The sequence below is a fragment of the Microtus ochrogaster genome, chromosome 5 (genome assembly GCF_000317375.1).
Source record: "Microtus ochrogaster isolate Prairie Vole_2 chromosome 5, MicOch1.0, whole genome shotgun sequence".
NCBI lineage: Eukaryota > Metazoa > Chordata > Mammalia > Rodentia > Cricetidae > Microtus > Microtus ochrogaster.
Window position 1 is genome coordinate 49,104,840 of NC_022012.1, and position 25,039 is coordinate 49,129,878.

The 25,039-nt window shown below is 44.1% G+C and overlaps 2 protein-coding genes across 5 annotated transcripts in view; both read left to right on the top strand.

The window, feature by feature from the left end:
* Hykk (hydroxylysine kinase) overlaps nt 1–8,451 on the top strand; it is a 25,468-nt gene extending 17,017 nt beyond the window's left edge. Inside the window, exons 5-6 of one of the 3 annotated variants that reach the window (XR_003376924.1) lie at nt 5,456–7,599; nt 7,646–8,451. Coding sequence is in view for 1 of the 3 variants with exons in the window: in XM_005347381.3 (XP_005347438.1) it covers nt 5,456–5,916 (461 nt within the window). In the remaining 2 variants the exon portion in view is untranslated. Of the gene's footprint in view, nt 1–5,455 lie in introns of all 3 variants that reach the window. The other 2 variants (XR_003376923.1, XM_005347381.3) reach the window with 2 other exon arrangements.
* A 714-nt stretch (nt 8,452–9,165) lies between these two features.
* Nucleotides 9,166–18,425, top strand: Psma4 (proteasome subunit alpha 4). 2 transcript variants are annotated; one of them, XM_005347382.2, is made up of 9 exons: nt 9,166–9,271; nt 10,738–10,763; nt 10,927–10,969; nt 11,232–11,394; nt 13,597–13,674; nt 14,925–15,013; nt 16,427–16,557; nt 17,187–17,310; nt 18,008–18,425. In XM_005347382.2, exons 2-9 carry the CDS (start codon nt 10,761–10,763, stop codon nt 18,160–18,162), a joined length of 786 nt encoding a protein of 261 aa, XP_005347439.1. In that variant the 5' UTR covers nt 9,166–9,271; nt 10,738–10,760; the 3' UTR covers nt 18,163–18,425. The 2 variants fall into 2 exon arrangements, with proteins under 2 accessions (XP_005347439.1, XP_005347440.1); XM_005347383.3 differs by lacking the exon at nt 9,166–9,271 and adding an exon at nt 9,563–9,709.
* Nucleotides 18,426–25,039: the final 6,614 nt, after the last annotated feature.

Genomic DNA, 25,039 nt, shown 5'->3' on the forward strand with positions numbered 1-25,039 from the left:
AAAAAAAAAAAAAACCAACAACAAAAAAAAAAACAACAACAACAACAACAAAAAAACTTAACTCAGAATACTTAACTAAGAAGAAGGGTTCTGGAGATGGGCAACTTGTACTGGCTTACAGGCTGTATTAGCTTAAGGACTTAACAAAGGGTCTGGCCTGGTCTCAGTCATACAGATAGCATAAAAGTCGTTTGAGCTATTAGCCACCTCTGGTCTGGTTGGAGAAATTTGGAAGAGCTTCTGGCTATACAGATAATATAAGGGTCATTTAGACTATTAGGTATCTCAGGTCCTGGTTGTGGGAGCTTGCCAGGGGTGGGGAGGGCTGGGCGTAAGGTCATTTAGATTACTAGCCACCCCCAGTCCTGAGTATAGGAGCTTGATAGATATGGCCTGGCCCAGCAGATAACACGGGTCACCACCAGACTATTAATCATTTCCAAGTCCCAGCTTTCTGGATGGAATAATGGGTTTTATATCTTTCCCATTGGAAAAACAATCCTTCATGTTTAACATTCCTGGTTTCTCTGGAGAACTATGGGCACGAGGATCTTCATGCTGTGCTCTGAACATCTGAACATCTGTACATTTTGTTTAAAATTGTGTGTGTGTGTGTGTGTGTGTGTGTGTGTGTGTGTGTGTGTGTGTGTGTGTGTGAGCCACATTCAGGTACCCATAGAGGCTGCAAAAGCATTGATATCCTGTAGTTGGAGTACCCACCCCATGTGGGTGCTGAGAACTCAGGTCTTGTAGAAGAGCAGGAAATGCTTTTAACCACTGAGCTATCTCTCAAGCTCTCAACATCAAACACATTACTTAAGTAATTTATCTCAAGATGCTTCAGAACTTATATGTGTATAACAAAATCATCTGAAATGTTCTGTAGAGGAAGAAGTGTTTATTCCTTAAGAAAAAAAAATAAAGAGGATATAGACCCGCCTGGCATCAAACCCACATTCCTCTTGGTTCAGTCTACCAAACTCAGGTTACAAATGTATAATCCATTTTCAGTGTTGAATTATTTTCTTTATTTATTGTGCAGGTGCATGTGTGTGTGTTTTGGGCATGCATGTACCAGGGCATGTTGAGTGGAAGTTATAGGATAACTTTTGAGAGTGGTCTGTCCTTCCAGAACTCAGGATATCAGGAAGCATTTTCACCCAGCGAGCCTTCTTGCTAACCCTCAGTGTTTAACTCTTGGCTGTGATAGCCAGGCATGGAGCACACACCTTTCATCCTAGCACTCGGGAGGCAGAGATAGAAGGACTTCTGTGGGTTTTAGGCCAGCCTGATCTATATAACGAGTGCCAGGACAGCTAGAGCTACACAGAGAAAGTCTGTCTCAAAACCCTGTTCATGGTGATGTTGCTTTAGCTGTTCCGGTTAACATCTTCTATATGGTTAAGGAAGCTTCCGTGTATTCCTGGCTGAGAATTCATATAAAAATGCATGCTTATTTCTCCTTACATCTGAATTATATTGTTTGTACCTAACATTAAATCAACATTGCATTCCTAATTTAAACCCAATGTGGTCACTGTATTGTTTTCATTTCTCCCTTTTTATTATGTATCATCTTTTTCAGTTTGCTAATGTTTTATTATGGCTTACATCTATCTACATTCCTAAGAGACATTTCCTTTATAATATCCTTGTATGGGCTTAGACTTGTAAAATTTATTTAGGGGGTTTTTCTATCTTAGCAACTATAAGATTAGAGTAGGGATGGCCAGATGGCTCAGCTATCAAGAGCACTTGCTGCTCTGCCAGAGGACTGGAGTTCAGTTCTAGCACCCATGGTAGGTGGCTCACAACCCCTGTTACTCGAGCTCCAGGAGATCCAATTCCCTCTCCTGGCCTGTGCATTCACTTACACATATGTGGCATACACTCACTCAAATATACATTTACAAAGTAAATACATGTACTTTTAGAAGTATGATATTTTCTTTTTTGTACTGTTTGAGGTAATTTTACTGAGTCAACTTAGCATTGTATTTTTCTTTCTTTTTTTTTTTTTTTTTTTTTTTTTTTTTTTTTTTTTTCAAGACAGGGTTTCTCTGTAGCTTTGGAGCCTGTCCTGGAACTCCCTTGGTGGACCAGGCTGGCCTCGAACTCACAGAGATCCGCCTGCCTCTGCCTCCTGAGTGCTGGGATTACAGGCGTGCGCCACCACCGCCCGGCTGTATTTTTCTTTAGGGAAGTATTAAAATGCAAACAGAGCATGATGGCACCGACCTGTAATCCCAGAACTTGGGAGGTGAATATGGAAGGATGAGGAATTTGGGCTTATCTTCAGCTACATAGCGAGTTCAAGACCAGCTTAACCACACAGGTCCCTGTCTCAAACAAAAAGCCCCAGAAATTATAAAAATTAGAAATTTGATCTCTTTAATATACATAGGACTATTTAGATTTTGCCATATTTAATGAGTTGTATTTTTATAGAAATTTACCTAATTCATCTAAAATTTTGTATTTATAGCTATAAGTTTTAACATACCTTTTAAAAATCATATTTATCATTTAGTATTACCTACTTTCTTGAGATTTTATTTATTTTTATTTATATGTATAAGTGTTTTGCTTACATGTATGTACATGCAGCACATGCATGCAGTGCCCAAGGAAACCGGAAGAGGTCAGTGGATCCTCTGGAACTGGAGTTAGAGCCAGTTGTGAGCTGCCATGAGGGTGCTGGGAATGGAACCTGGGCAGAGCAGCCAGGGCCCTTGACCCTGAGCTATATTCCCAGCCCTATTTACTTAGTTTCTAATATTGATCTGGTCTTCAGTTATACCTGTCCTTTTGTCCTGAATGCAGATTCCCACGCCTCTTCCTGTATGTCCCCAGTGGTTCTCTCCCCAGACCCATCCTCTGGGGAAGGGCATATTCAAGGCCTTCTTTATTGCATCCTAAATTACTCATATTACTATCTTTTTTTCTAAATGTTTCTGTTTGCCTTTAAAAAATTTTCTTGAAATGGGTGCTTAACTCATGATATTTTTGTGGTTTTTTTCTTTGCCCTTATTTGGACTACAGACATGAAATTAACTAAGTGTAGACTTGATTTGTGATGACCTGCCCTCATTTTTGTTACAAATGTGGATGCTGTTTTCCTTAGCTTTCCTTCCTCCTCCTCCTCTTTTTTGTGTGTGTGCGTATGTGTGTGAGCATGTGAGGGGGTGTGTGCGCGCGTGTGTGTTGGAACTTATTATGTAGACCAGGCTGAACTCAAGCTCACAGAGACCCATCTGTCTCTGCCTCTGCCTCCCAGTGCTGGGGTTAAAGGCGTGTGCCAACATGCCCCGTTCTTTTTATGCTGATATTCAAATTTAAAGTTTGTTTGTTTGGAAAAGACTTTATAAAACCTATTCCAACTAGGGATAGTGGGCCCCAACCTCAATTCCAGTCCTCGGAAGGCTGAGACAGGAAGATAGATAGGGAACTTGAGACCAGCCTGGGACACATGGTAAGAGCATGTTTCAAACAGCAAAGTTTATTCTATTTTGAGATATTTATTATTTATCAAAGAATATGTTGTTAGTCCTTTTAAAATTGAAGATAATATTTCCCATTATTCTTTTACAGCTTTATTGGGATATGAGTCACTGAAGACACAACGTATCCCTTTATTTGTACAATTCCATGATTTTATATATCCACAGGGTTGCGCAGACGTTGAATATCTAATTATAGGGACATTTCATTTCCACAGTGAGAAATCCTGTACCCGGTAGCAGTCAGTTCTATTGCTTTTAAACTAGAAAATATGGGAGCCAGCTTTTGTTTGGCTCTTTTTCTGTCTAAAGCAGGGAGGTGATATTAGATTATTCAGCCTGCTTTGTTTCTTACTGTCCTGTTTGTTTTCTGCCGCTCCCATTATGTGATCTCCACAGTTGCTGAAGCCTCTTTTCATCAGCCTACCTGGGTGTCTTAGTCAGTGAACGTTTAAACTGTTTTTGGAAATATAGCTATCTGTAGCTATAAGAGAAACTGTGCACACCAAGTCCTAATACATAATTTTCATTTAGTTTTAGATATTTTGTAACTCATTTTTGAACATCTTCTTTTCATAATTTTTTTTTTTTTTTGTTTTGGAGCCTGTCCTGGAACTAGCTCTGTAGACCAGGCTGGTCTCGAACTCACAGAGATCCGCCTGCCTCTGCCTCCCGAGTGTTGGGATTAAAGGCGTGCGCCACCACCGCCCGGCTGTTTGTTACATTTTTATAAAAGTTCCATGTCGGGGGCTGGAGAGATGGCTCACAGGTTAAGAGCATTGTCTGCTCTTCCAAGGGTCCTGAGTTCAATTCCCAGCAACCACATGGTAGCTCACAACCATCTGTAATGGGGTCAGGTGCCCTCTTCTGGCCTGCAGGCATACACACAGGCAGAATATTGTATACATAATAAATACATAAATTTAAAATAAAATAAAAGTTCCATGTTTGATTAAAGTGAAGCTATATCTGTAATTTTGGGGTGTATGCCCGTTCAGTCAAGTTTGTCTCCCAGGTTGTTGAAATTTTCGGTATCTTTTTCCTATCACTCTTGTCTCACCTCACAACCACGGAGTACTTGCTGTAATCTCTTACTGTGGTGTAGATTTTCTGTTTGTCCCTTGTATTTCTGTCTAATTTTGCTATATTTTGAATTAATTCTATGCTGCATTCCTATTTCAGAAATGTGTAATTTAAAACCTATGGTTTAGGGGCTGGAGAGATGGCTCAGAGGTTAAAAGCACTGGCTGCTCCTCCAGTAGTCTCATGTTCAATTCCTAGCAGCCACATGGTGGCTCACAACCATCTGCAATGAGGTCTGCTGCCTTCTTTTGGCCTGCAAGGATACGCGAAAGCAAAACACTGTATACATAATAAACAAATAGATAGAATCTATGGTTTACAATAGTGTTCATTGGTATTACTGTGATATGCTTCCTGTAATGATATGAATGTGTTCCTGTTCCTTTTAAACATCTCTGGCTTTGAGCAGTCCTCCAGGGTGTTTGGGAGCACTGCAGTCTCAGCCTTACCCTCTGCACTGGTGAGAAGCAAGAGCAAAGGAGCCAAAACTCTGCCTGTTCCTTTCCAGGGAAAATGGCTTTAAGAAAATAGAGTTTGTTCTTTTATCTTTTTTTTTTTTTTTTGCTCATCAAATTCTTTTTTTTTAAAGATTTTTTTAAATATTTATTTATTTATTGTGTATACAATTTTCTGTCTGTGTGTATGCCTGAAAGCCAGAAGAGGGCGCCAGACCTCTTTACAGATGGTTGTGAGCCACCATGTGGTTGCTGGGAATTGAACTCGGGTCCTTTGGAAGAGCAGGCAATGCTCTTAACCACTGAGCCATCTCTCCAGCCCCATGCTCATCAAATTCTTTAGATGGCTTTGCTTTAGATAGAAAGAGAATGAGTTGGCATGTTAAATAACTTTTTACGTGATTTTTCTAATTTCAGGTATCAATCATGGTGATCTTAACGACCATAACATCTTAGTAGACTCCAGCGAGCCAGCCTCTGGAGATGCTGTGTATCGAGTCTCTGGGATTTTAGACTTTGATGACATGAGCTATGGCTACTATGTCTTTGAAGTGGCAATCACCATTATGTACATGATGATTGAAAGCACAAACCCCATACAAGTCGGAGGCCACGTCCTTGCAGGGTTTGAAAGCGTGATCCCTCTGACGGCTGTGGAGAGGAGCGCACTATTTCTCCTCGTCTGCAGTCGCTTCAGTCAGTCTCTTGTCATGGCTGAGTACTCCTGCCAGCTATACCCGGAGAACAGAGAGTACCTCATGGTTACAGCAAAAACGGGGTGGAAGCATTTACAGCAGATGTTCGACATGGGCCAGAAGGCCGTAGAAGAAATCTGGTTTGAAACTGCCAAGTCCTATGAATCCGGGATCTCCATGTGACCGGAGACAAGTTTGTATTTCCTTGGCAATCAAAACTCAGTTAGGCCCAGATCAAATTCATGAAGGATTTTCCTGCAGAATTAAAAATGAAATGGTAAAACAAATCCATGCCGAATATGAAGAAGCGAAGGAAGGTCTAGTTTTTACAGCAATCTTAGGACTACCTTCTACTCTTAAGAAAGTACTACATTTAGATAGAACTCTTTCCTAGTGTGCAAGGCCCTGGGCTTAACCTCAGCACTAGAAGAGAAAAACACACAAGTAAGCATGTCTTTCTGTGGGCTTTGTTTGTCTTTTCTTTCAATCATGCATGATTATATATGATTTGTAATCAGTTTCCCAAAGTCTATTCCAGGCCTTAAATCAATAATTTTTTTTGTTTTTTTTTGTTTTTTGAGAAAAGGTTTCTATGTAGCTTTGGTGCCTATCCTGGAACTAGCTCTTGTAGACCAGGCTGGCCTCAAACTCACAGAGATCCGCCTGCCTCTACCTCCCGAGTGCTGGGATTAAAGGCATGTGCCACCACCACCCAGCAAATCAATAACTAAACTGTGAAAGGAATACATATGTAAACTATATTTATATATTTTAAATAATCCCCATATTTTAAACACCTAGTCTACACAACACTAACTGTATGTACTCTGACCTCACCTCCCTAGCATCCCATGGGATTCTGTCTTTTCTGTAGCATTTCACTGTCTTATCTGCTCATCTAGCCTGTCAATATGACCATGGCAGAACCATGAGACACTTATGTCTGTGTGTCTCTCCTTGCACCTGTGAGAGTGCCTTTCCCACAGAAGAGTCTTTGGACACATTCACAAGATGAACGCACGCCAGAGGAAAGATGCTATGGTGCTGTAGGGGAAAACACTTCAGAACATTGAGAGAGTAGCTGCAGCTGGAACCAGAGGTAGACATTAGACAACAGTGGAACTGCGTGGAAGCAAATGGAGACATCCAGGCAAGGCCATTAACCCTGACAGCAGCAAGAATCCTCAGCAGATGGGTGCTCCCTACACTGCTCAGGCTGGTCTTCAGCCCCTTGGTTCTCACAGTCCTGTTCAGCCTCCCAGTGTAGGCCCCTAGCCCTACACCAGATGTTCTTCATTCTCTACAACTGATTGTCTTTTTATAGGAATCTGTAGAGTTAGTGAAATGAAATGAAATGGTTTCTTTCCATGACTCTCTAATAAGTGGCTGTTTACTTATTCTTGTAGGGTGGGCTTCTTTTCTGTGTTTAGACCGGATTCCACTGTGTTGTCCATGCTGGACTCAAGTGATAATCCTGCTTCATGCAACCAAGCAAGTAGCTGGGACTGTAGGCGTGTCCACCACACTCGGTCCATTTTTTTTGGTTTAACCACGCTTTCTACAGATGGCTCAGGTCAGAACCCTGGCCATTTACACACCTCATCCGTGCTTATCTGTCTGTGTGAGTAGGCCATGATACTATAATTGCTTGTCTGTCTGTCTGTCTGTCTGTCTGTCTGCCTATTGACCTGTCTAAATTTCCCAAGCTAGGCATTTCTCTGAGTTTACTTGGAATTCATTTTTAACTTCTCTATGTTGTGATTTTCCCTTCTGTAAAACTGAGGTAATGGCTGTACCTATCCCAGAGAGTTAGGGTTAGGGTTTTGTAAAATCAAGGTAATGTTGTACCTATCTCAGAGAGTTCAGGTTTTGTAAAATCAAGGTAATGTTGTACCTATCTCAGAGAGTTCAGGTTTTGTAAGAGAATATGACAAGCTCTTAGCATAGACTCCGCACATAGCAGAGGCACAATAAATAGTTAATAAATAATGGATCAGATTCCAGGTTACCCAAGCTCAAAATCCTGGTGTGACATGCTGCTCGCTTTTCTCATTGCCATATCCAGTGAGCCCTGCTGTTTTAACAAATCAGAATCTTAGGTCAACAATCTGAAGCAGCCCTCTTTCCTGTGCCATTAGTTGTTCAGTATATATATTATCACCCGATGTTTACTGAACATTATTTAATCCAGAACAGAATCATACAGATAGTCTGAAAATAGAGCCTTTAAAAGCTGAATTAGTAGACTCAAAAGAGAGCCCAGGCTTAGATCTTAAATTAGGTCTTTGGGTTTTGACCCTTGCTCCTAATTACTACAGAATCGCATACTTCTTTTGCCTCTCCTCTCCTGTTCACACACACAGAGAGACAGAGATAGAGACACAGAGAGAGAGAGAGAGAGAGAAAACAAATGTGATCACTCACATGTGAAACACTTGGGATTCTCACATTTAAGATTTTTGTTTTAACAGAGAAACCCTGTCTCGAAAAACCAAAAAAAAAAAAAAAAAAGATTTTTGTTTTACTTGGCTAATCAGGAAACTAGGAATCAGAAAAACGGACTGAAACCTGAAACTTCGGCTTACTCCAGACCAGCGTTCATCCTGTTATACAGTGGACCCTGCAGTTTCTCTCTGGATTGTTCTTGCTAACGAGGATTCCCTTCACTAAATTCCTAATGCAAATATTGCTGATTTCTGTTATAATAAATACCTGCTGCACTGTATGGATATTTTACTATTTTTTTCTCTCATTTTTGAGACAGTCTCCCTATGCAACCCTGGCTGACTTGGGATTCACAGGGCAAACCAGGTTGGCCCTGAACTTGCTACCTCTGCCTGCTGAGTACTGGCCAGGCCCAGACTACATGCCACTAATTTCTAAGCTTCCCCCCTTTAAAAACAAAACAAACAACAACAAAAACAGATCCAAATCATTTTGCACCCTACACAGAGGATAAAGCCCTGTCCAGTGGGCTGAGATGACTTCAATATTAAACCAGGCACAGTCAACCCCAACATGAGCACAGAAACCAGGTAAGAAAGTGGATGAAGAGAAATTCTCCCAATGAAAGAGCTGGATCTGAGAGAAGAGAAAATGAGGCTTCAGGGTAGGACGAAGGAAAAGCTGTTAAGGGGCAAGGTTGGAATAGCAAGTGATTCGGTTCTGTCTATAGTTGCTACGCTGGGCTTCGTTAGGATGGTCCAGAAGAGAAACAGAAAGTGGAGCGCAAAGTGTAGCAAAGTGTAGGACGAACTTGGTTCCACTTTCCGCAGACTGCGCTCTTCCCTCCTCCCTCCAATCCACCTCTAACTCCGACCCCAGCCTAAGACGAGGCTGTTCTCCTCCAATGTCCACGTGGGGGCAGCCGGTCTCCGCCCCGCCACCAGGAGGACTTCCGCGTCCTCGCCGCCCCGCCCCCTGGCAGTTCTGCGCATGCTCGGGAGCCATATTCGCCGCGGATGCTTGGCCATCCGGCTTGGTTCTTCTCCGGCTGAGTAAAGCGACGCCGATCTGCACCCCTCACTGTCTTCCTCCGGTGAGGCTCGGTCCCCTACGGCCCTCGTAAGCGTGGTCGCTGTGTCCTGGGCGGGGGCCATCTGCGTGGAGACGACGGCCCAGGCCGGGGCTGCCGCCACCGAGGAGCCGTGGGCACGATGACTTTGCACCCGCCTCCTCGGTGACCGGCCTGCCAGGGACTGGACCCCGCCGGCCGCCGTCGGGCATTCCCGCGAGGCCTGGACGGCGGGCCCGGGCTCTGGGACCCCCTCCCCCCGCGTCGGTGCGAGGGGTGGGGCGGCCCTGCGAGTCCCTTCGGGAAAGTGGAGCTGCGGGGAAAGTCCAAAGCTTGTGGCGCCGGCGCGGGGCGTGGAGGTAGAGCTGTGTTCGCAGCCTAATCGAAACCCGGCGTGGCCTGGCTGCTGTGCTCGGGGCCACCTTTCTGTTTCTCCTACACGTTGGAATCGACTCCTGGCAGGTTAGCTTGCCGGACGACTTTACTAAAATGTCAGTTCTTGGGTCCTTGCGCCCAGTCATTCGACGGAGCCGTCAGGAGTTAAGAGATTAAGTTTTCACCTGAGCACCCAGACCCTTCAGATGTCTGTTTAACTTTTCAGCCACGATTCCTGGTTTCCCGTTATTTGGCAGTATAGGAACTGAACTCAGAGTGCCATTTTTCCACAAAGGCAGAGAGAGCTTCCATTGCTGTCTTTCGAAGAAATGAGGCCCAGGTTTACCACCTGCCCCTACACCCTGAAATTTAGGGCCATATCAGGCTTAGACAATTTGTCTTGTCTCTTATCCGCTCATTTCCACTTCATTAACCTTTCTCATCCCGCTCTACTTGGAATGTCCTTCCCTTCACCCTTTCCCAATTTTCCTTCGACTTGAGGCTTTTCTACTTACTTTTGTCTCTCCCATCTGTGATTCACTCTCATTCTCTGTTTTTGTTTCACAAAAACTTACTTGCTGTCCATCCCTTCTTCCCACCCCACCCTCGGTGCCTCTTCCGGTTACTTTATGATCTGCGTCCCTCTCCTCTGGCCTCTCGATTTGAGTTCTTCAGACAGACTTGGCTTTCACCTTCAGCATCCAGTATAGTTCCCGATGGCTGTCTGATGCATAGTGTTAGCTGAATGAGGGTGTGGAGCAAACGATTTAAAAGGTAGAAGACACTTTTCACGGCTTTGGAGCCTGTCCTGGAACTAGCTCTGTACACCAGGCTAGTCTCGAACTCACAGAGATCCGCCTGCCTCTGCCTCCCGAGTGCTGGGATTAAAGGCGTGCGCCACCATTGCCTGGCCACTTTTCACTTTTTGAGACCCGGTTTCTCTGGGTAGCCTTGGAGCCTGTCCTGGAACTAGCTCTTGTCTACTAGGCTGGCCTTGAACTCACAGAGATCCGCCTGCCTCTGCCTCCCAAGTGCTGGGATTAAAGGCGTGCACCTGGCTAGAAGATACTTCTTAAATTATGATTTTTTTTAATGATCCTATTTTCTTTTCATAGGAGTTACATAAAGTTCAGAAGCCATGGTGAGTTCATGACACGTTTCGTTTAATTCGTGCGGGGTGGGGTGGGGTGGAATGGTGGCTTCCTCCCCTGAACTCAGCACCGGGACACAGCTGTAGGATTGTGGGCTTCCAGAAGCTGACTGACTTCAGTGACAGGCATCATCACTCTGTTTTTCCTTTGCAGTCTCGAAGATATGACTCCAGGACCACAATATTTTCTCCAGAAGGTAAATTAGAAAATTTAACTTGCTTCAAAGAAAGTTTTTGTTTAGTTTTTTTTTTTTAAGTATTATACTTTTAGCGGGGGGGGGGGGAGCTACACGTGTGTCTTTTGGTGTTAGGCTCATTCTTTTTGTACTTTGAAATAGCTGTTGTCCCTAGGTTGAGTAGGGAAACTAAGGCTGTGACTGTGCCCCACTAGTATCTGCTGGATTCTCTGGATCAGCACTGTAGTAACACAGAGGGACGCTGGGTCTCGCTGTTTTGCAGGTCGGTTGTACCAGGTGGAGTATGCCATGGAAGCTATTGGACACGCGGGCACCTGTTTGGGGATCTTAGCCAATGATGGAGTCCTGCTTGCCGCAGAGCGGCGCAACATCCACAAGCTTCTGGACGAAGTCTTTTTTTCTGAAAAAATCTACAAACTTAATGAGTAAGTGGATCTTGGGGGAGAGTTTGCACTATTTCACTTCCCAGCCCAAGTGGGATTGGCATGTCTGGAAAGGAGTCTTCTGTGTGAGATGGTAGAACTGAAGGGAGTAGATTAATTTTTTTCTTGTGAAAATGTGTTTTTGCTTTATTTTGCTTGAAACCTCCTCGAAGCCCATTTATTGTATTATGTCTCAGAATGTTCAGTATGTGTGTAATTCACTTCGAGTGCAAAGCTAAACAGTGCAAAAAGGCATTGTGCAGTGATAGAAGTATGTACTTACTGGTCACACAGATTCGGTTTACAATTCACATCAATCAATACAAGGTGTGATGTTGTACCAATTATTTGACTTCTTGGGGACTCAGAGTGGTTATAGAAATCTAAAGAAACAAAATAAATGAGCAAAATAAACTCACACAGTGCCTAGCATAAAGCAAGCCCTAGTGGTATTGCTTAGAATGACAGTAGAGATCCTGGAGAATTATACTGACTCTTTACCAAAGAACCAGGATTTGGAGATCTGGGCACAGTCAGCCACATAGTACATCTAGTTTCTGTTCAGGTTGAGTACTTGGGACTTTGTTTTTCGTGGAGGATTGGCCGTGCTACATAGAGACTTTCCTTGTGGGGTAGGCCCGGTGAATGCTTGTCACTGAGGCCTATCTAATTATTTGTTTATTACTGTGTTGGAGGTGTATACTGTACATTCTGACCCTTTTCACATCCTATCTCTACCATCCCCGTCTTCCTTCTCCCTCCCCACAAATCTTTCTTACGTTTAGTCTGTTTACAGATTGACTGACATTCTCAGGGCCATCTGTGTAACTGTGGGATGAAAGCTATTGGAGGCCGGTGGGCTTAGCAGTTGGCACATAACCAAGGACAGTGATTCTTCCTTTCTCAGAATCTATTAGCAGCTAAGAGTTGCAATATAAAGACAGGATCCTATGAGCCCCTTCTCAACTGATTATTGGTAGGATTATGGCAAGTCTTTTTCTGTCTTGGTAGCCAGCTCCCAAATAATGACACGAAGACGTCTTATTAATTATGAAAGCTCAGCCTATATCCTATAGGCCTGTTCCTAACTAGCTCTTATAACTTAAATTAACCTATTTATATTAACCTGCATTCTGTCACATGGTGTTACCTCTCTTCCATCTTGCCCCTCTTGTTTCCTCTCTGTCTCTCTTGGTGTCTCCTAGGAAATCCTGCCTGTACCTCCTGCCTAGCTATCTGCCATTCAGCTTTGTATTACACCAGTCACTGTGTTCATCTTCACACAGTGTACAAATATCCCACCGCATCCGGTCTTGCCTGTGCCCAAAGCAGCTGTGAACTGATGGTTTTAGTGTAGTCTACAGCCCACTCTTTGTCTTCCTGGCCCCTTTCCCACAGGCCTTGTCTGAAAGCCTTAGAGAGGCAGTGGTATAAGTGACTTCTTTAGGGCTGTCCCACAACTGTCACTTATCCCCAGCGTCATAGACATCCATGATATGCACTTACCAGCACTTAAGCTGAGGCTTCTCTGATTAAGGCTGGGGTCTACTTTTGTCTAAGAGGAAAGGTATAGGTACTTAGAAGGCAGTGGGTTCTGTGCCAGGTTACATAGCCACCAGAAAGACACTCCTGCATGGGCCTCGGGCTCTCATGGGCCTTTGGCACACTCACTTACACAGTGTCCTTCCCCCACAGTCACTTTAGGCCCTACTCAGTGACTGGAGCACTTGTTGAGGCATAGTCCCAGCAGGTAGCTAGACTGTGGAGACCCAGGGAAAGCTTTGGGAACCGGCAGAAAAGGGAGTGCATGTCTAGACAGCCTGTGAACTCCCACCCCGTGTCTCTTCCCCTCACACCTGTCAGGCCAGGCAGTGAGAGTTACACCCCAGTGGAGTGGTCTGTCCACTCAACACAGCCTTTTCTTGTAAAGCCTTGCTTTAGCTACTTAGTGTTCCTTCTCTTGCCTGCTCCCCAAGGGCAATAATAAACGTGTCTGCTGAAGAACTGAGACTGCATTTGTTTATCATTTGTGCTGAATGACATTAGCTAAACATCTCCCAAGATCATGATCTTCTAGCCTTTTCCCTAAGGCTGGTCCTGTGAGGAAAGTTGGGGAATCCCTCATAGATCTAGGTACTTCTTAACACTCAGAAATGCCCTAGCAAGCATCTTTCCTCTTACATTGGTCTTTTTTTTTCCTTCAAGGGACATGGCTTGCAGTGTGGCAGGCATCACATCTGATGCTAACGTCCTGACTAATGAACTAAGGCTCATTGCTCAAAGGTACTGATGGAGTAGTGGGACACCCAGCACGTCCCGTGGCTCCAAGGAAGGGTTTAAAGTTGTTTAGAAAATCCCCTAATTGGCCAGGCGGTGGTGGTGCACGCCTTTAATCCCTGCAGAGGCAGGCGGATCTCTGTGAGTTTAAGGCCAGCCTGCTCTACCTTACAGAGTGAGTTCCAGGATGATCAGAGCTATTCAGAGAGAGATACCCTGTCTGGGGGGGAGGGGGAGTGTCCATTAATTGAAAAGTATATTCTTCCTAATCAAACAAACTTATAAAATTATAAAATACTGGTACACATGAGAATACTAGTATTTTTCTCCCTCTGTCCTCTTCAGAATATAAGTGACTGCTACATTTATCCCATATATGTTGTGGGAGCTGTGGGCTGTGTTCCTGTCGCCCCAGCTCCTGGTCACCTGGCTAGCTTATGCCCTGAAATAACAACACACAAACTGTATTCTTTTAAACATTGCTTGGCCCATTATATCTAGCCTCTTCTCGGTTAACTCTCGTACCTGGACTAGCCCATTTTTAATAATGTGTGTAGTACCCCAAGGTGTGCTTACTGGGAAGATTTTAGCCTACGTCCATCCTGGGTTGGAGCTTCACCGCATCTGCCCGGGAGAGGGGAGCATGGCATCTGTCTGAGGTGTCTTACCTCACTTTCTCTTTCTCCTAGCATTTTGTTCTGTTTACTCCACCCACCTCAGTTCTAACCTATGAGGACCAAGCAGTTTCTTTATTTTTTAACCAATGTGTTAATTTCATTGGTTAAATAAAGAGATTGCCTTGGCCCTTTAATAGGACAGAAAATTAGGTAGGCGGAATAAACAGAACAAAATGCTGGGAGAAAAAAGCCTAGTCAGGAGTCGCCATAATTCTCCCACTCCAGAAAGACACAGGTTAAGATCTTTCCTGGTAAGCCAGCTCGTGGTGCTACACAGAATATTAAAAATGGGTTAGATCACCACAGAGAAACCCTGTCTCGAAAAACAAAAAAAACAAAAAAACAAAAAAATGGGTTAGATCAATATAAAAGAGCCAATAAGAGGCTGGAACTAATGGGCCAGGCAGTGCTTAAAAGAATACAGTTTCCGTGTAATTATTCTGGGTAAAGCTAGCCGGGTGGTAGGATGCAGCCCCACCGCTCTTATTACAACACATATATTCCCCCCCCCCGAGGGCATTTCCTTGCATTGTATATATTTTCGAGAAGCCTGTTAATATGTCATTCTCTTTACCATAGGTATTTATTACAGTACCAGGAGCCAATTCCGTGTGAGCAGTTGGTTACAGCATTGTGCGATATCAAACAGGCTTATACACAGTTTGGAGGTACTGAGTTTCTTTGGGAATACTCTAAAAACTTAAAACATTCTATAAGGAATAAACTTTTGCTTTGTTTTGTTCTGTGTTAAGGTTTTTTGAGGTTGATATTTTGGCTTTGTTGGGTTTCTTTTGGGGGTTTAAAAAAATATTTTTAAAAATATTTTTATTCTCTGAGAATTCCATATAGTGAATTTTGATAATATTTACCCACCATTTCCTTCCAAATCTCTCCCCCACCTGCCAACCTGCCCGACTTTATCTTCTTTTTTTCCCTGCCACTTTCCTCTTTTAAATCCTGCAGTCCAGTTTGTGCTAAACAAACGCTCTGGGTGTGGGACCTGCTCTATAGCACTGTCACTTTAGCAAGGGCCACACCTGTAAAGAAAATGACTTCCTCTCCCAGCAGCTGCCAATACTAGAAACTCATCAGCTGGAGGTGGGACGTCATGCCCACCTCCCTCGGTATCCCTCCTCCCCTCAGTATCCCCCCATCCCTTCCCTCCTGCCCCCCCCCCCCCGTATCCCTCCTCCTTCGGTGTCCCTCCCACCCCCATCCCTCCTCCCATGTGCTATTTAGCGTGGGTCTTGAGCATGTTGTCACAACTACTGCGAGCTTGTTTGTGAATTCCCTGTTGTGTCTGGAAAACATTGTCCTGTCACCCACCACCTCTGGCTCTTACAGTATCTTTGTCCCTTCTGTGATCACTGGGTGTTGGAGGAGTGACAATGCCCAGCTTAGGGATAAGCACTCTGAAGTCTCTTAATCTCTACATGTTTTGTTTGTGAGACATTCACACAGTGTAGCCTAGACTCACCTGGAGCTCTCTGCATCCTTCTGCCACAGCCTCCTGAACCCTGGGGTGCAGATACCGCCTGTTCATGAAAATATGCTTCCATATGCCACAACAGGATGCTTCGTGGCCAGAGTAGCCTTTTCAAGTCTGGAAACGGATTATTTTTACATAATAATGGAATTGTGCACGGGGTGGGGGCTTCAGTTCCCTCACTTCCTCCCTAGCTGGAGTCCAGCTCCTGCAAACAGAAGTGGCATTTGTGACTGGGCTTATCTGTGGTGGCCAGAACACAAAAACAATTTATTTTTTTATTTTTTTTAATATTTATTTTATTTATTTATCATGTATACGATATTCTGTCTATGTGTATGCCTGCAGGCCGGAAGAGGGCACCAGACCTCATTCCAGATGGTTGTGAGCCACCATGTGGTTGCCGGGAATTGAACTCAGGACCTTTGGAAGAGCAGGCAATGCTCTTAACCACTGAGCCAACTCTCCAACCCCCACAAAAGCAATTTATGCACGCCTAACTCCACAGACAGGCTTGGGCCGCATCCATGGGCAGCTCTAAATTGAGGTGGTTGGATTTTAAAATTGAGATTATTGATTTTTTTCTTTGTTAAAGGAAAGCGTCCCTTTGGTGTTTCTCTGCTGTACATTGGCTGGGATAAACACTATGGCTTTCAGCTCTATCAGAGTGACCCAAGTGGAAATTACGGGGGATGGAAAGCCACGTGTATCGGGAACAATAGTGCGGTGAGTATCTTTGTGACGCTGACATGCAGGGAAGGCTAAGGTCTGTGCTGTTGGAGTAGCATTTAGTGCAAGAGTGTCTAACAGCATTTAACACCAGTGTCAGCGCGGCCTCAGTGTGGTCTCTGCTGCTATATGCTATAGTTTGTTGATGATCTTTATAGCTAAGTGATAGTTTTCAATTATAAGTTGTAAGAACTTTTTTCTTATGTGTTAATTCACATCTGAACCCTGTTTTGTTTGTTTGTTTGTTCCCCATTAAGAAACAGGGTTTCTCTGTGTAGCTTTGGAACCTGTCTTGGAACTTGCTCTGTAGACCAGGCTGGCTTGGAGCTCAAAGTTCTACCTGCCTCTGCCTCCCAAGAGCTATGATTAAAGGTGTGCATTACCACCGTCCTGCTCACCTCTGAACTCTTTCGGTGGAGGCCACAGGTTCAAGGCCTTCAGAACACTGGTCACCCTGGTCCCTTCCCCATCCATGTTACCCTTCCCACTGTCAACATTTTTGTTCTGGTTACAAAGCCGATATGAATTTAGGCAGTTGATGTGTTAGGCCAGTCCGTCGTACTCTCCCCTAAATGCAGAAATTTGAAGGAAACTCTCTGTGTTGATTCTTTGTTTTTTTTTTGTAGGCAGCCGTGTCAATGTTGAAACAAGACTACAAAGAAGGAGAGATGACTCTGAAGTCGGCACTTGCTCTCGCTATCAAGGTGCTAAATAAGACCATGGATGTTAGTAAACTGTCAGCTGAGAAAGGTAAGCTCAGTCCTCCTGATTTGTCTTAACTGAGTGAGGGGATTCATTGAGTGGCTACAGCCTTAGGTCTTTAATGAGTTTTAGTTTATTGAAGCAGTCACCTTAAGGGACACTGGAGACTCCATGCTGTTAAATGACTAAGATTAGCCTTGATGAATTGTAGAGCCACAGTCCTACGACATAGGGCAGACTTAAGGATTTGAGCCTGAATGTAATTCCTGTTTTGTAGATCCTGTGCTTCTGGCTGGCCTTGGCCTCACTGTTAGACCAAAGCTGGCATCAAGCTAGCAGTGATCCCTGCCTGTGCCTCCAGAGTGCTGGGATTACAGGTGTGCATCGCCATGCCTGATGGAAACTGCTTTTTGGGTCATTGTTTTAAAAAGAAATTAGGAAAGTTCATTAAAAATAGTGTTGTATTGTTTGGATATTCTGGCTCAGCTTGTGGGTCAGAACAACTTCTGACCTGGCCTTACTGGGTAACACAGATGTTTGCTGAGAAAGTTACTGGGGGAAGAAAAGATCCTTAGGTAAAAATGGTAATCAGGGTATTACAGGATCAAAGGTATTCTGTTCCTGTAAAAATGTGAGCATATCGTTAAGAGTATAAAACATGGGAGAGTAAGAAAAAGGCCAAGATGCAGATAAAGAGAGAGTAAGCCATTCTGCCTCTGACACAAGTGTATGTTTGTGTTTTTAGTGGAAATCGCCACACTAACAAGAGAGAATGGAAAGACCATGATCAGAGTCCTCAAGCAGAAGGAAGTAGAACAGTTGATCAAAAAACACGAGGAGGAAGAAGCTAAAGCTGAGCGGGAGAAGAAGGAAAAAGAACAGAAAGAAAAGGATAAATAAACAAAATCACGGATTTTATAACTCCTTAGAGGCACCAATTCAGTTAGGCGTGGTCCTGGCCTTCTACCCTGGAAAGGTTTTTTGTTATTTCTTCTTTAACTTGCCCATCGGGGAAATAGGACATTACATACTGAATTGGGTCCTTGTTGTATCTGTCCAGTTGGATCTTTATTGTAATGATGGACCTCTTTATAGACATCTTAATCTTAACACATAATTTTTTGGAATAAAATTTAGAAAGATTGGTTATGGTGAAGGAAAAATTTCTCTGTAGCAATAATTGTTGAAGATACTGCAGTTGGCCAGAGAGATAGCTCAGCAATTAAGAGTGCACACACTACTCTTGCAGAGGACCTAAATTCAATTCACTGCACCCATATTGGTGGGTCACAGCCACAACTTCATCTGCCGGGGGATGCAGTGCCCCTGGCGTCTGCACTCATGCATAGCCCACCCACATGCAGACACATATGATAAAAATGAGTAAACAAAAGAACACCAGGGTTGCTAGAGTGATGAGGTATATATACTATGACTTACCCGGATTTTACAAAGTGGGCAGGCTACCTGCTGTCTCCAGGGACTGGTTTGAGACTGAACAGTTAGACTAAACAGCACCTTAGGGTATATCTGCATGTCTGTAAGGAATACTGAGTCCTGACACTGGAACTGAGGCTGCCCACAGTCAGCAGCCCCAGCCTCATAGAAGATTGCGTGGGAGGAGTTGCAGCCTGAGAAGTGGGGCCAACAAGGAAGAGCAGCTCCAGTGAGGCCAGAGGGAGCTCGCTTGCTAGGTTTAGCTCGTTCTGTCCACTTGCGCTTCTGTGGCTTGGCAGAAGGAATGGAGTGCAGTTGTTGAATTGTGGTTCATGGACTCCCAGCAGGAATAGAATCACAGGAGTAGAACCTGACTTCAAGTCTCTGCAGTTGAAACCCAGTCCCATCCTGTTGTCCTTGCACTTGGATCCACCTCCACCCTAGGACACTGGACCTAGAGTCTTGGGCATGGTGAACTCACAGTTGGGCACAAAGATGCATTCCTCACCTGATTTGACAAGCCATAGATTGGGATTCTTACGCTTGTTCAAGTTGGAGAGGTAAAGCCGGGCGGTGGTGGCGCATGCCTTTAATCCCAGCACTTGGGAGGCAGAGGCAGGCGGATCTCTGTGAGTTCGAGACCAGCCTGGTCTACAAGAGCTAGTTCCAGGACAGGCTCCAAAACCACAGAGAAACCCTGTCTTGAAAAACCAAAAAAAAAAAAAGTTGGAGAGGTAAGTTTTGCACTCTAGGATCACCTGATTGGCTTTTCAAACTTGGGCACAAAAGCTGAACTCCATGCCCCTTAGCTCCAGGGGATCCAGACTTAGGCATGGATTTAAAAACCTGGGGTATTCCATGATGGCAGGATGAGAACTGACTTCCTTAGCTAGTGTCTGTCAAATACAGGGTCCAGTGTTTTGGGTTTTGTTTGTTTTGGTTTTTTTTGTTTTTTGTTTTTTTTGTTTTTTGAGGCAGGGTTTCTCTGTGTATCCCTGGCTATCCTGGAACTCGATCTGTAAACCAGGCTGTCCTCGACTCAGAAATCACCTGCCTCTGCCTCCCAAGTGCTAGGATTAAAGATGTGCACCACCCAACAGGATCCCAGTTTTAAATCTCCAAAGTACATTGAAGTAATAGCAGTTTCTTGCAGGGTGTGTGTTTATTTTTAATAATTTATATATATGTACGTGTGTGTGAGCGGACAGAGGCCAGGCATCCAAGATTCCCTGAGCTGGAGTTACAGGTTGTTGCAAGTTGCCTAACATGAATGCTGGGAACTGAATGCCATTCCTCTGCAAGAGCAGTTACACTGTCTTAACAGCTGAGCTGTCTGTCCAGTCCTCGAGATGTCTTAATAATGACTTTTCTGAAACATTTACTGTATTGTTCATACAGCTAATTATCACTTTGGAGCCTGTTAGTAAGATCAACTATATACAGTGTATTCATCTGTTCATACCTGTTTTATACACGTTTCTACTTAAGAGACACCTTTTTTGGTGCGTGTGTGTGCATGTGACGTATGTGTCTTTGTGTCTTTGTAGCCCAGGCTGGCCTGGAACTCACAGCCATCTTTCTTCAGTTTTCTAAGTGCTGAGATAATAACAGGTGTGTGCACTATACACAGTTGTAAAAGGCCCAACCAACAGCATTAGGGATAAATGTTTTTTTCTCAAGGTACATCATAGTCTTCTTGCACTTAGCAGATGAGCAAGCGCTGTGTCTGAAGGTCATTTTCAACCAAAAATCACTTATGCATGAAAACGTGACACAAGATGGATAGTAGGCTCAGCATCAGTAGAGCTGATGTGAGAAGGTCAAGGGTCACCTTGTTGGCCCTCCACTAGAAACATACTCCTCAAACTACTCAAAACAGGCTACACAAACTGCAGGGAAAGTACTGCGTCTCAGTTAGGGTTCTATTTTGATGATGAAACACCATGACCAAAAGCAGCTTGGGGAGGAAAGGGTTTATTTCATCATCCACTTTCAGGCAATAGTCCATCACTGAGGGAAGTCAGGGCAGGAACCCAGGGGCAGCAGCTGAGGCAGAGGCCATGAAGGGGTGCTGCTTACTGACTTGTTCCCCATGGTTTACTCAGCCTGATTTTCTTGCAGAACACAGGACCAGCAATCCAGGATACCATGACCCACAATGGGCTGGTCCCTCCCACATCAATCACTGAGAAAATGCCCAACAGCTTGCTTATATAGCCTGATTTTATGGTAGCATTTTTTTTTTCCTATTTGAAAGTTTCCCTCTTTCTAGTGACTAGCTTGTGTCAAATTGATGTAAAACTAGCCAGCATACTGGGGTCATAAGTACGTATTTGTAAGTAGACAGGCCCCCAAATCTTTTTTTTTAAATATTTATTTATTTATTATGTATACAATATTCCGTCTGTGTGCATGCCTGAAGGCTAGAAGAGAGCACCAGACCTCATTACAGATGGTTATCAGCCACTATGTGGTTGCTGGGAATTGAACTCAGGACCTTTGGAAGAGCAGGCAGTGCTCTTAACCTCTGAGCCATCTCTCCAGCCCCCCCCAAATATTGATAGGACTTGCTGTCTATCCTTAAACGATCCTGTTTCTTCTGTCTTGTTACACTTGAAAGTTGGACTGGGTAGAAAAGTGAGTCCAAAAACTGTATCTCCAGCTTGTGCTCAGAGTCCAGCCAGTTAGCACTGTAGGGATCAGGAATGATCTCTCATTTGGGTTGCAGCAGCCTGAACTGGTTTTCTTTCCCCATAATCAACTGCCTCTGTAAAAGTCCAGTTCTCTACACTGGCCCATGAGAGCACCCTGTACTCTGGCCCCTCTGCTGCCTTTTCTGCCTGTGTTCCCCTCTCCAGTTCATCCGAATGTCATGGTTCGTACATTTGCCAGTTCTGCCTTGGAACCCCCACACCCCCACCCCCGTTATCTCTCTCTGCTCCCTTCTCACTCGGTGCCGCTGGAAGAGCCACCTGCCCTGCCGTGCTTTCTCCACAGAGCTCTTCACCAGCTGTGGTCACATTTGCTGTCCATCTCCCGGATACATCTCTAGAGAAAGGACTTCGTTTTCTTTCAGTAGCCATATCCTAGTTCCATAAACAGGAACTGGCACATTCAAAGCAAAAATAGACACCATGAATGGATAAATAGTGCCCCTTCTTGATATGCTATGTAAAATTCTGAAAAACCCTTTTCTGCTTAGGTTAGAAGGACCAGTGGGTTTTCCATGTTGTGACAAACCCCTGCCACATTCCAAAGTTAGGACACCTCAGAGACCAGTATATAAGAGAGCCCAGGGCACTTTGCCACCACCTTAGGAACGCATCTGCAGAGTTTGGGGAAGACACGCTCTCTTGACAGCTTTATACTGGGAAGTCAAGGGTGGTGGGGGCAGCCCCGGCTGTAACAGAGATGCTTTCCCCTGCTTTGGGATTATCCTATCTCACCCAGCCTCCTTTTCAGCTGCTCTATGGCATATTTTTATCCCAGTTGCAGGGCTTTCTGGTTCTAGAGGGTTGCCTGATGCATCCCAATTGTAGCCTTAGCTGCCCCCATCCTAACAGGCACCCTTCACCAATAGCAATTATTGAATTCTCATCTGGGCAGAACTGGATGGTTCTCACGGGGCACCTCCAATACAGCAGCCCTCTGACAGAAACGATTAGGAACCCAAAGACAGCTCAGGTTTAAATTATGAATCAAACTTTAAAATCAAAACTCTTGATTTCACTTTAGAGAGTTTGAGATCATGCTTTTAAAAATAGCGATGTGGTGGCGAATTGTGTGCTCCTGTGTATAATTCCACTTCTGGTGTTTTTCTTCATCAGAAATAAATCTGGAATTTCTACAGTCTAGCACTTTGAAAGTTCCATGAAAGCATTTATTTTAGCAGGAAAAAACAAGAAAGAGCAAGAGCTAAAAATCCCCTTGGTCTGGAGAGGTGATGGCTCAGTGATTAAGAGCACTTGTTGCTCTTGCGGAGAACCCAGGTTCAATTCCCAGTACCCACTCGGGTGACTTATAGCTGCCCATAACTAGTTCCATGAGAGCTGATTCCTGGTTTCTGTGGCCACAACATACACAGGGTTCACATAATACACTCAGGCACGTATCCACTTAAAATAAAAACTAAGTCTTTAAAGAAAGCTCTCACAGTGGGGGAAACTAAATTATTGAACAAGTACATTTCTGGTTAATTCTTGGCATCGGGGTACATGTGGATGGTGATAAAGAGACCCCAGCTCTTAGTTTGCAGTCTCAGGAATGGCATACATACACCTAAATCTAGATTCTACATATGAGAAAAATACTGGATTCTACATATGGAGAAAAATATTGTTCTGGGTCTGCCTTAATTTGTTTAACTTGAAACTCTCCAGTTCCATTCCATCCATTTTCCTGCATATGTCTTGATTTCATTTTCCTTTATGGCTGAGAAAGATCAATTGTGAATACGGAGCACGTTTCCCTTACGGAAGTATATAAGGCTTGATGGATGTGCACGCCAGCCCTGTGCAGGACTGTACTAATCTTTCTATCATGCTGGCTGTGAGCGCCATTTCCAGGCTCTTTTAAGGACCCCTCTGCCATCTGTGTTACAAGTATTTCCCTACTTTAGTTTTTGCATTTTAATTTTATATGCCGACATACTGAAGTGGTTTTTGTTTGTATAGGCAACACTGTCAATCATTTGAAGTTGTTTTTTCTTAATTATTTATTTATTTTTTGACATACATGTTGCCTTAGTTAGGGTTTCTATTGCAATGGTGAAACACCATGACCAAAAAGTAAGTTGGGGAAGAAAGGGTTTATTCATCTTGCACTTCCATGTCACTCTCATCGAAGACAATCAGGACAGGAGCTCAGACAAGGCAGGAACCTGGAGGCAGGAGTTGATGTAGAGGCCATGGAGGGGTGGCTTGCTGACCGTTCTTCATGTCTTGCTCAGCTTGGAGATACAACTCAGATGGTTTGCTAAGCATAAACAAATCCCTTGGTTCAGTCCCAGCACCGAACAACATTGAGAGTAGTGCACACAGCTGTAATTCCAGCATTGGGAGGTGGGGATAGGGGCACCAGAAGTTCATGGTTATCCTATACCACATCTGGAGTTCAAGGCCACTGCATAGATGCAGCTCTGACTTTTAAAAGAGTACACTTCAGTCTCCTTTGAAATAGTCACAGAATTGAATAGTCATCACCATAGCCAACTTCAGAATGTTTTCCTCACTGCAGGAAGAAACCTTATGCCCATCATCCCCGCCCCTGCCCACCCTGAGCAAATACTAATCTACAGTCGGTCTCTCCAGATGTGTCTATTCTAGAAACCAGGTGCAAGTTTTTATGTGCACATATATTTCCTTTATTTAGGAGAATATCCCTAGATGGAATTTGGAGTCTTATGTTGGTATTAATAACATTTTTATTGCATTTTAACTCACTTGTGTGTGTTTGGCACATGTGCATGTACCACAGTGGCACTCAGCACTCAGAGGACAACGCGTGGGAGTCCCTCTCTCCTGCGACAGCAACTTCACATGCTGAGCAATCTCACAGGCCCATCTTGGTTTATTGTTTTATCTTTATTTATTTATTATTCCAGACAGAGTCTCCCTTCATAGCCCTGGCTGTCCTGGAACTCACTCTGTAGACCAGGCAGCCTTGAACTCACAGAGATCCTCTGCCTCTGTCACCCAAAAGCTGGGATTAGCGGTATCTACCACTGTGCCCACCCTGTCCTGGTTTATTTTAGTCTGTCCTACACTCATGTAAGGGTTACAGTTTATAAAATGAATTTGTGTTCCTCTATTGTTTCTAAAGTAGCCAATAAAAATGGGAAGTAGCCTGGTTCTTTAAGTATCTACGTTTTGACAGTTGTTGAGTGATTCTCAGATCTGGAGAGGATTCTCACTTCCTTTCCCACTGGCAGGAGGCTCCTTCTCCAGGTTCCTGTATACCTGGCACTAGAGGAAGCCAAGTCTTTGATTCTGCACCAAAGAACCTTGTGTAGCTGGGGGTGTAGTTCAGTGGCAGAACCTTATGTAATAACATTCTCTGAAAATTTCACAGTCACACAGCTGGGAGAATCCAAGGGCATGTGTCTCCTAAGTCCTGAAGAACACAATAATCAACTTTCTTTACAGCATAATATTTTTATTGGTTATTTGGGAATTTCATATAATGCACCCATCATGCCTACTTTCCAGTCCTCCCAGACTCATCCTCACCCTTCTGACCTCCCCTCAAAAGAAGAAGAAGAAGAAGAAAAAGAAGAAGGAGGAGGAAGAGGAGGAGGAGGAAGGAAGAAGAAGAGGAGGAGGAGGAGGAGGAGGAGGAGGAG

What these genes read in the sequence shown, in the direction of transcription:
- Psma4 (XM_005347382.2), top strand. An exon ending in GGCTTATACACAGTTTGGAG is followed by an intron (nt 15,014 to 16,426) that starts GTACTGAGTTTC and finishes TCTTTGTTAAAG; the next exon opens with GAAAGCGTCCCTTTGGTGTT. An exon ending in GTATCGGGAACAATAGTGCG is followed by an intron (nt 16,558 to 17,186) that starts GTGAGTATCTTT and finishes TTTTTTTTGTAG; the next exon opens with GCAGCCGTGTCAATGTTGAA.